The sequence below is a fragment of the Hemitrygon akajei genome, chromosome 4, assembly GCF_048418815.1.
Source record: "Hemitrygon akajei chromosome 4, sHemAka1.3, whole genome shotgun sequence".
Classification (NCBI taxonomy): domain Eukaryota; kingdom Metazoa; phylum Chordata; class Chondrichthyes; order Myliobatiformes; family Dasyatidae; genus Hemitrygon; species Hemitrygon akajei.
The window spans coordinates 73,385,214-73,396,836 of NC_133127.1; the positions used below are offsets into that span (position 1 = coordinate 73,385,214).

An 11,623-nucleotide genomic window follows, 5' to 3' on the forward strand; every position below is an offset into this window, starting at 1 on the left:
CAGCTCTTTCACAGATGCTGCTTGAACCAAGTTCTTCTAGTTCTTTTAAAATTTTGATTCCCCTACTTTGACTCTTCTGTTGTTAATACAGATATTCTTGATCACCCCCACCCTCCCCCAACTGAAGAAACTAATGTTATTCAATAATTACAAGTGTTTTTATTATCTACGAGTTATGTGGATAAAATCTGTCAGAAGGATGTCAGATCATGGGCAACAATATGTTGAAGCACAAGGATAATCTATGGGGGACACAATAATATAATCTGATAATTGCAAAAGGACTTGTAAGAAAAGTTAAGCGTTTTGAAGATGATTAAATCCCCTATTTTATATTGCCAACCTGATACCAAAATGAAGAAACATCTTTTAGTCTTTATAACACAATTGAGTTCACTGTATTTTTTGAAAGGCAGAAATGAGTTTCAGCTAATTAACTTTTAGACTGGATAATGCTGGCTTTCAGGTGACGAGACACATTCAGGTGAGGTAATTATACATCCCAAATTTATCGCTTGAATTCCCAGATTTTTCTTCCCAACCATTTAATCTAGTCATGTCCCTTTGCAAGGGATATATTTCAAATTGATAGGGAAAAGGTGTGGATATACTGTATGTGGACATTTTTTAAACAATGGAGAGCAGTGATACTGTAGAATAATGGTAGAAATGGTGAATGAACATAGTGAATTCAGTTAATCTAGGCAGCCCCTTATTTGGGACCAAATTAAAGACCAAAAACTAATTAAGAAAATAGCTGGGGTTCCCTTCAATATTTGGGAAATTAGCTGCTTAATTGGGAAAGACCATTGCCAAACAGTTTCTAACTAGCATTAATCATGTGCACTTGTGCTGCTGTTAGACTCTACACCCTGCTTATAGCAAACGCTTTTTAAATAATTCCATGTTTGTGTTCAAAAAGCAGTATTGTTTTCACTGATACTTGGACAGAAATAAGCAGTAAGATAATTCAGAACTGTTTTGCTCACTATGGTTTCAAGCACTCAGGCCTGGAGATACCAGAAATGGCAATTAGGCATTAGGGAGCAAATAGTTTTTAAAATAGTGTCAGTTGTGTGTTTGTGTTGTGTTATTCATTTCGGTCAATGGACACCAATTCAAAAAGCAGCGATTTTTGAATATTTTGTTTTTTTTTTTATTTTGACTTTATTCAGGAAGGTAATGAAGGTAGGCCATAATCTGGAGTTGGTGTCTGTGTAGATTTTGTTCAATCACAGTTAATCTTCCAATTAATTCTTCCATTGATAACTATTAAGGACTAATACAGTTTTATAGTACTGTAGTATATTGGTAGGGTTCTAATTTGTTCTGCATTTCATTTAAATGCACAATTAGTTACTCAATTAAATGGTAGTCTGCCTTTTATCTATTTCTATGAAACCTGTGCTAATTTCAGTAGCCACTTAATTGGCATGTAATGTACTGGTCCCAATTAACCAAAATCTAATGCATTTCCATTTCACAGTTTTGTACATTTCTACGTGTCTGTAGTAGGGAAATTGCTCCCTGTACATCCAAGTCTCACACACACACATTAAGAAATCAGTGGTACTAGTACAATCTGGGGAATATTACTACTCTTGACTCCAGTTCAAATAAAATAATCTACTATTATGTTCCCACCCACTGAGCCACTTTACTGTCCTTGATGCTACTGCCCTCAATTCCATCTTCATGACAAACCTAATATGTACTTTATATCTTTTTTTTTAAAGACTAACTGAAACCAAATGCTTGTATCTAAGAATTTCTGAAGACACCAATTTATACATCTACACCATTGATTTAGCACAACTGAATTTAGTTAACATTTTGAAGTTATCGACCAGGAAAGGGAGAGCTTGTATTGTACATGCTAATAAATGGTTAAGACAGACAGTTGACAGCAAGGATCACCACAGCACCAGTGGAGACGACCAAGAGGCTATCGTCAAACGAGGCACAGGAGCGCCTACAGGACTGATTGAGTTGGTGAACTGGACAATATTCAGGGATTCATCTTCAAATCTGAATGGATAAACCACAGTTGTCACTGACTTTATCAAGACCTGTGTAGATGAGTGTGTGCCTTTGAGAATATCTGGGATGTACCCAAACCAAAAGCAGTGGATGAACCAGGAGATCCATCTGCTGAGGGCTTGATCTGTGCCATTCAAGATCAGTAATCCAGAACTACAAGAAGCTCAGGTATGACCTACAGAAGGCTATTTTATGAGCAAGAAAACAATTCCGATTGACGTTAGAGATGGAATTGGATGCACATCAGCACTGGCAGGGTCTGTGGACCATTACTTCTCACAAGGTGAAACCTAATATCATAAATGGCTATGAAGCTTCTGCATGCTTGATGAAAGGGAAAATAAAACTAGACTTGTGTGAATCCCTGAAGTATCTGGTGATCTTGTACTCTCCGTCTCAGAGGCCGACATCGGAAAATCAGTCAGTGATTCCACGTCATGGCCAGAATCAACTCCTGCCTAACGCAAACACCTGGTTGTTGTTGTGATACCACTCAACCAGCTGATCCATCTCATTCCTGGGCACCTCTGTCACCATCTGAAACTCTCCCAAAGATAGTTGTCACTAGCAAATTTATAGATTGCATTTGAGTTGGGACTAGCCACAGAGTTGTGGGTGTAAAGTGAGTACAGCAGTGGGCTGAGCACATCCTTGAGGTGCAGCACTGTTGACTTCAATCAAGGAGATGTTGTTTCTGATCCATACGGTCTCCCTGTGAGGAAGTCAATGATCCCATTGCAGAGGGAGGTACAAAGGGCAAGTTTTGGAGCTTGTTGATTAGTACTGAGGGCATGACAGTGCTGAAGAGGAGCTGCAATAAACAGCAGCCTGGCATTGGTATTGTTCTTGTCCAGGTGATCCAAGGTCAAGTGGATTGCATCTGCTGTAGACCTGCTCTAGCGACAGGCAAATTGCAGCACATCCAGGTGCTTGCGTTAGGCAGGAGATGGTTCTGGCCACGACCAACTTCATCACAGTAGATGCGAATGCCACTGGGTGACAGTCATTGAGACAGCTTACCCTCCTTTCCTTGTTGCCCTTTTGGAGCGGGGGGTGAACTCTGACTGCAACAGGGAGAGATTGAAGATGTCCCTGATTACTACTGGCAGTTGGTTGTCACAGGTTTTCAGTGCCCTACCAGATACACCATTGGGGCCTGACACTTTGAGAGGAATCACTGACTGATTTTCTGATGTCGGCCCCTGAGACGGAGATTACAGGGTCACCAGATGCTTCAGGGCTTCACACGAGTCTAGTTTTATTTTCCCTTTCATCAAACATGCAGAAAAGGCATTGAGTTCATCTGGGAGTGAAGCTCCATAGCCAATGATGATGTTAGGTTTCATCTTACAAGATGTAATGGCCTGCAAACCCTGCCAAAGCTGATGTGCATCCAATTCCATCTCTAACTTCAAATGGAATTGTTTTTACACTCAAAATCAGAATCAGGTTTGTTAACTTGGCAGCAGCAGTTCAATGCAATACACAATATAAAAGAGAAAAAAACAATTAATAAAATAATATACAAGTAAATCAATTACAGTACAGGTATACTGAATAGATTAAAAACGTGCAAAAAAACCCACAAATACTGTATATTAAAAAAGTGAGGTAGTGTTCAAAGGTTCAATGTCCATTTAGGAATCAGATGGCAGAGGGGAAGAAGCTGTTCCTGAATCGCTGAGTGTGTGCCTTCAGGTTTCTGTACCTCCTACCTGATGGTAACAGTGAGAAAAGGGCATGCCCTGGGTGCTGGAGGTCCTTAATAATGGACACTGACTTTCTGAGACACTGCTCCCTGAAGGTGTCCTGGGTACTTTGTAGGCTAGTACCTAAGATGAAGCTGAGTAGGTTTACAACCCTCTGCAGCTTCTTTTGGTCCTGTACAGTAGTCCCTCCATATCAGACAGTGATGCAGCCTGCCAGAATGCTCTCCATGGTACATCTATAGAAGTTTTTGAGTGTATTTGTTGACATGTCAAATCTCTTCAAACTCCTAATGAAGTATAGCCACTGTCTTGCCTTCTTTTTAACTACATCAATACGTTGGGACCAGGTTAGATCCTCAGAGATCTTGTCACCCAGGAACTTGAAACTGCTCACTCTCTCCACTTCTGATCCCTCTATGAGGATTGGTGTGTGTTCCTTCGTCTTACTCTTCCTGAAGTCCACAGTCAGCTCTTTCATCTTACTGATGTGAGTGCCAGGTTGCTGCTGTGGCACCACTCCACTAGTTGGCATATCTCATGCCTGTACGTTCTCTCATATCCACCTGAGATTCTACCAATAATGGTTGTATTGTCAGCAAATTTATACATGGTATTTGAGCTATGCCTAGTCACACAGTCATGTGAATTTAGAGAGTAGAGCAGTGGGATAAGCACACATCCCTGAGGTGCACCAGTGTTGATCACCAGCGGATGTTATCACCAATCCGCACAGATTGTGGTCTTCCCGTTAGGAAGTCAAGGATCCAATTGCAGAGGGAGGTAGAGGCCCAGGTTCTGCAACTTCTCAATCAGAATTGTGGGAATGATGGTATTAAATGTTGAGCTATAGTTGGTGAACAGCATCCCGGCGTAAGTGTTTGTGTTGTCCAGGTGGTCTAAAGCCGTGTGGAGAGTCGTACCTGGACTTCTTGTATTGTAATTTACATGCCGGTGATATTAGACCCAATTCTGAAGAATAAAGCAAGGCTCATCGAATTAAACAAAAGGCAGTCTTCCTGTGCATTACATGTAGACCAGCTTTTTGCAAGTGCTTCACCTCCATATTTGTGTAATTCTACCTCTTCAAGTAGAAGTATTCATTTGACTTTCACAGCTTAGGAATATCACTCTAAGTGAACCATGCCCTTCCTGGTCATTAATTTCAAAATTTCCATTGATGCTGCCTGACCTGCTGATTTCCTCCAGCACTTTGTGTGTGTGTGTTGCTCTTAACTTCCAAAAGATGGCTCCTAATTAAATTCTGCTGCACTAGATCAATGCTGTAGATACATAAATTAGTGTCTTCAGAAATTCTTAGATGCAAACATTTGGTCGAAATGAAACAATCATTCAAATACAGTCTGAGGTTGACAGCATTGCATGTGGTCCAGTGGAGCTGTAGTCACATCCTGAATGTGGTCAATACATTGCTTCTTATTTGGTTTGTGGTCGCTATAGTATATGTCCAGAAGGTTGTGAAGCTTATTCCCTTTCAAACCAAAACCAGCAGAAATGAAGTACCCTGTTAGTATGGAGATCTCTTAGGAATTTAAAAAAGCACAAATTAATTAATTTGTGCAACAAAGGTGGCTTACTTTCCATTATGTTACAGTTTACTTTCCATCAAGCCCCATTATGTTCTCACAGAATCAAAACATTTTCAACCTTCTGCATGCAAGTCATGATACATTAGCATTCAAGGAAAAAACGCCAACAGCTGAACCTCCCCGTATAATTAACGTCTAAAAGAAAACGGAGGTAATTTTAAGCACATTTTTTATTTCAGTCACACATCTCATTAATCTTCCAATAGGTTGGTCTGTCTAAATTCATCAGCAAGATTACCACCAGATATTAAACCAAAACAAAACAAAACCAGAATAGCAGATTTAGCATGGGTCAGGATTGCTAGGAGGCCCGAAATGCCATCACAGTTGTGCACTACAGTAGTGATTTAAAAAATATATACAAATTCAATTTGACCCAAATATTTTCAAAAGTTTTATGCAAAAGAGCAAAACAAAATAAAGTAATACACATTCCAATTTAACGAGAATCCATCGGCATTTTAAAAAAAACTTTAGTCTGCTCCCAAATCTGGAGATTTCCAGTACAATATATACTGCAGCCACTTCAGAGAGAAAAAATTCTCCTAATCTTTATATGCAACTCTGAGTTCCTGTTCTATAATAATGGGGGTACGAATAGGGGTAGATGAACAGTCGGGAATGTTTGCTGCGTAATATTAAAAACTGGAGTTAACATCATTGCTCCACCACTACAAAAATGATGCAAACTCATTTCAGTAAGACCATAGAGGTGAAGGGTAACCACTTCACGGCCCGCGGAAGCAATCAATTTCAATGAAGGGCGAACAACTTGTTATAATGAAGGAGACCGGAAAATGCTGAAAACAAGCGTAACTATTTAAATATTAACCTCCCTCAATCTGGGGACAAAAACTTGGTAAAATGCCTTGCTAAGTTGCTTCGGTGCATTACAGCGCAACCAAGGCATACCTATATTGTTTCATTTTACATGGCTGACACGAACGTTGTAAAGCCACAACCAAGCTACCGACTGAAAAGTCTAATTACTTCATTGCGACCGCTGTAAATAGGATAGGGAAAAAGTGAGGGAGATGATACTATTAACGTGTTACGTTGTATTTCAATATTCCAAGCAATTACTCGACCATTCTGGACCAGCACTCTAACAAATAGAAAGTACGACAGCTAGTGCAAATCGAAGAGACCCCACACTCTTTCATATTCATTCTAGTTGCGCAAATTTGATTCTCCAAGAATAGTACCGCAAGAAAATACTTACCGCGTTCAAAGGACGTGACAAAAAAGCAGCGGATTTAAACAAGTGGCATTTCTCTAAACTTGTATTAGATTTCACAAAGAGAAGTTTAATAAAAGTGTTAACTGACATCGATGACAGATTTAAACATTCACAAAGTTTAGCAACTTTACAAACTTTTTTTCTTCGGATGAAGAGGGACGAATCTCTTATCCACAAAAAAAACTGAAAACAATCTGGCTAAAGATGGACAGAAAGTGATAGAAGTCCGCAGGATAGTTGTGTAATACGACAAAAAAAAGACGTCGTCTAATACTTCACAACAGCAGCCAGGAAAGTCTAAAACTGTACCCCACATGATACCATCTTATTTGCTAAGCGACATTTTATGAACTTCTTGGGATGTACTATATCGAAGAAACCATTTGTGAAACTGGAAACCTCACAATAGAAACAAATTTATGATATTTCTTTACGTCACTGTATGGCAATAATTAACAAATTAAAGTTCAGAATTAAGGCAACTAAATCACTGAAAACTATCGTGCATAGTTACGCAGTGTAAAAATTGGAAACACAACAGGATTGAATTAAGAGAATATGGCAAGGTAACATTGGATCCCCAGGTCTACCAATAAACAATATCAAGGAGTCTACAAGAGAATTATTAATGGATTCTGCAATACTTACTGTTGCCATCATTCTTCTCGCGGGTTCCATCAACTCTGCCATCCGGCAAGATCCTCAGGAAAAAGCCACCATTCTTACAATAGAGTCTCTTGGGTTCCTTGAATGATCCCGGGGGGAAGGGGTTGCCGCCAGTATCAGGTAGTGTGGGCAGGGTGCTGACCCCTCCTGCTCCCGCCGCTGCCGCCATGTCGCAGGCTGCCTCGAACTCCGGCTGCCCCTGCTCGGCTCCACTCAACCACGGAGGTGCTCCTCCTTTCCCTTGACCCTTTCTCGAAAGTGACTGCCCCTCCTTCCACCTACTCCTTCAAATAAGGCGCGACACGTTCAGTGAATCAGTCCTCTTTCCTTCACTTCTTCCTAAAACTAAAGTCCCTCGTCCCCGCCCACCCCTTCAAGTTTTCAGGCGATCCAACCACAAGGAATGATAACAACTTTATGATAAGGAAAAACGGTTCAGTCCATCACTTCGCAAAGGCGTTCTCGCCATAATTCCTGACATTTGGTGGGTGGCGCGCGCACACACACACGAGTAAGTGTGTTACTGTGAAAATGGAAACGTGACAAGTTGGAAATATCTACTTCCCGACAAATTCGGTACGAAAACCCCTAACAGCTACACTCCTCTCCCAATTGCGTAGCCTGGCGAACATCAACGCGCACGCGTACACATGAGAGCCAACATCAAGCGGCTTGTTCGGGCAAGCGGTTTTAAAGGTATAACTTTGCTTGCGTGGCCTGGCAAGGACTTTGCCCAATTCCAAATAGTAATTGAAGAAGCTTTTGTTACAATCAGTTTACATTGATCCTGCCAAATAAATAGAGAGTGGCTGTTCTGTAAGGACTGAGCTTTAAAATAAATATTTCTAATTATTATTTGTATGTAGTGGCTGACCTCAAGTATTTTTGAAACTAATTCAGTGTGACCTACAAGAGAAACTATGAAATGACGTCATCTATCACATGCACTATGAAAAATTGGCAAGAGTTAAAACGTTGACCCTACACTAAATTACCCAAACACCGACGTCAAGTTGTTACAGTAAGCAAAGTATAAATATACCAGATATTTCATCATATTCTGTAGCCTAAAGTTAGATTTTTTTTAATCACAAAAAGAAAACTTAAGGTATCAGGTGCTTAGAGAGGATGGATGCAAGTGACTTTGATCTCTCTTCATACAAGGCACTTTTATGTATCAAAGAAACACCTGATATAATATTGCATTGCAAAAGAAAATAGTTTTTAAGGGACAAAAAGACGATTGGCTTCTATGATATTTTATTAACAATTTATGTTCCCGACATTCTGTCATAACAACTCATTAAAATATGTCTATTTTATTTTCATGTTTCCAAATAGCTAAACCTGAAGTCCTTCCAGAAATATTATATTATGATTACAAGACATCTTTAAAAGCTCATCCTTCGGTAAGTCTCCTTGTGCAATTGCAAGAAACTACCAAGTTAGTTGCTACAAAACAAAAAGGGGGCCTTTCGGCCTGTCAAATTTTAAAGTTACTAAAGGAACAAACCTATTCACCCAGTTCCCTCAATCTTTCTTCACTCTCACACACATCCATTTGATCCCTTTGCCATTAATCCACATCAAGTTATGATTTACAGTAGCTAATTAAATAGCAACATGTGTTTAGTTTGTGGGAGCAAACTTCAATATTGCTGAACAACCAGACTGTTACTTAAGGAGCTGATTTTAGACCAGGGAGATGGAAACCAGAGGTCCATGAGCCAGTTCTCGTCAGAGGATCAGAGGTGAATAGGGTTAGCAACTTTAAATTCCTGGGAGATACTATTTCAGAGGTTCTGTCCTGGACCCAGCACATAATGCAATAGTGAAGAAAGCATAGCGGTGTCTCTACTTCCTTGGGGTCTATGGAGATTCAACATGACATCTAAAATCTTTAGGTGTGTGATGGAGAGTATATTGACTGGCTGCATCACACCCTGGTATGGAAACACCAATGCCTTTGAATGGAAAACCCTACAAAAGGTAGTGAATTTGGCTCAGTACATCATGAGTAATGCCCTCCCAAGCATTAAGGACATCAAGATGAAATGCTGTTGTAGGAAAGCAGCATCCATTATCAGAGGCCCCCACTACCCAGGCCACAGTCTCTTCTCACTGCCACCATCAAGTAGAAGAGTTTCAGAGACTTGCAGCACAAGGTTCAGGAAGTTACTACCACTCAACAATCAGGCCTTGAATGAAACTACACTCACCTGCTCATCATTGAGCTGTCTCCCACAACCGATGATTTCACTTTAAGGATTCTATCTCATTATCTCATGTTCTCTTTATTTATTTATATTTGAATTTGCACTCTGGTTGATCTTTCATTGATACTATTCTAGAGATTTGCTGTATGCCCACAGGAAAATGAATCTCAGGGCTGTACGTGGAGAGTTGTATGTACTTTGATAATAAATTCACTTTGACTTTGACAACAGTAGTGGGCGCCACACAAACACAGGGTGAAAAGCAGGAGATCATCTCGCCCCTCACGTCTTCTTTGCCAATCAATAAGGCATTAGCTTTTTTTTACTTGAGTGTCCTTCACAGACTTCTTGTTACTTAATATCTCACAATTACACTGTATATTGTTTTATTGGCAATAAAAATCCAATGTTTTCACTTTAAGCCTCTTTTATTGCTACAAATTGTGGTGTTCTCTTCAGAAGTGAGAGAGGAGGGATTCTTGGCATTTTGAAAGTGACTTATTTAAGCAGCTACGATATGTAGTAACTCAGCAATGTGGTAGTCATTGTGCTATATCAATGGGGAGCAGAAGAATATTTTTTGTACCATTTGACCAAATATATTTGTAAAAGACTAAAATTAAAAGGCACATTTTAATTTTGTCAACAACACACACAAAATGCTGGTAGAACACAGCAGGCCAGGCAGCATCTAAAGGGAGAAGTGATGTCGATGTTTCGGGCCGAGACCCTTCGTCAGGACTAACCGAAAGGATTATTTTAAATTTTGTAATTTTTTAAAGCTGGTTGATCATTAGAGATATTTAGAAAGAATAGATTTGATAGCCACTACTATCAGAAGCCCTTCAGAATGGTTTGTGGACAGAACCTTGGGTTCTCCCACATGTAACGAAATCACTACTCATGGTCCACTCCATTTCATAAATGTGAGGCCAGCAGAATTTGGGGAATTATATTGTAACAAAGAAAAATGATACTGTGACCACCTCACATGAGACAAAAGCAGGAGGAAGGCTAGATCCTCATGTGAAAGTTGTTATAGAACTTTTACATATCTAAGAATTGTTAAAAGTGTCACTGTCAAAAGCAACTTCATGACTTGTCTTTTGCCAGAGATGGTAACTAATCATTATATTAATGACTTAGATAACACAATAGAGAAACTTGTCTCTATGTTTACAGATAAGATAAAAATTGGTAAATAGTAAGGATTTAAAAATGCATTAATAGCTTATGGAAGTGGACAAAGCTGATAGCTTGCAAAATAGATACATATGAGGTCATTGACTATGAAGCAAAAGTAATAGCTCAAAGTACTTTTCAATTAGGAAATGTTAGGAATTAAGGAGCTCCTTAGAGATTCATGCACATAGATCAAAAAAATGTCATTTGCAACATCTATTTACCTAAAGGACAGAAATATTAAAAAGGACGAATTTTTGCTCTATCTATACATTGTCTCGGTTAGAATGCATCTGAACTGCTATATGTAGTTCTAAAGATCAATCTTTGGAAAGGACAAGCGGAAAAAATACCACATCTGCCCCTACACCTCCTCCCTCACTACCGTTCAGGGCCCCAAATAGGTGACACTTCACCTGTAAGTCTGGAAGGGTCATCTACTGTATCCGGTGCTCCCAGTGTGGCCTCCTGTATATCAGAGAGAACTGATGTAGATTGGGACACCGCTTCACCGAGCACCTACCAGAAAAAGTGGGATCTCATTTCAATTCTACTTTCCATTCCCATTCCATGGCCCCTTCTTCAGCCACAATGAGGCCACACTCGGGTTTGAGGAGCACCACCTTTATTCCACCTGGGTAGCCTCCATCATGATGGCATGACCATTGATTTTTTAGACTTCCTGGAATTGCCTCCCCTCCACTTTACATTCCCCATTCCCATTTCCCTCTCTCACTGTATCTCCTTACCTGCCCATCACCTCGCTCTGGTACTCCTCCCTCTTCCCTTTCTTTGGTGGTCTTCTGTCCTCTCCTATCAGATTCCCCCTTCTCCAGCCCTTTATCTCTTTCACCAATTGACTTCCCAGCTCTATACTTCACCCCTCCACCTCTCCTGGTTTCACCTATCACCTACTATCTTGTAGTGGCGCGTGGCCAAGTGGTTAAGGCGTTCGTTCGTCTA

General features: G+C 40.1%; 1 protein-coding gene across 1 annotated transcript in view; it reads right to left on the reverse strand.

Annotated features, from left to right (window-relative positions):
- The window catches only part of fgf2 (fibroblast growth factor 2), a 95,224-nt gene extending 87,354 nt beyond the window's left edge, over window positions 1–7,870 (reverse strand). The window contains exon 1 of the mRNA XM_073042833.1: window positions 7,245–7,870. Within this exon, the coding sequence (XP_072898934.1) occupies window positions 7,245–7,431 (187 nt within the window). The 5' untranslated portion in view covers window positions 7,432–7,870. The remainder of the gene's footprint in view (window positions 1–7,244) is intronic.
- Between the last annotated feature and the right edge of the window lie 3,753 nt (window positions 7,871–11,623).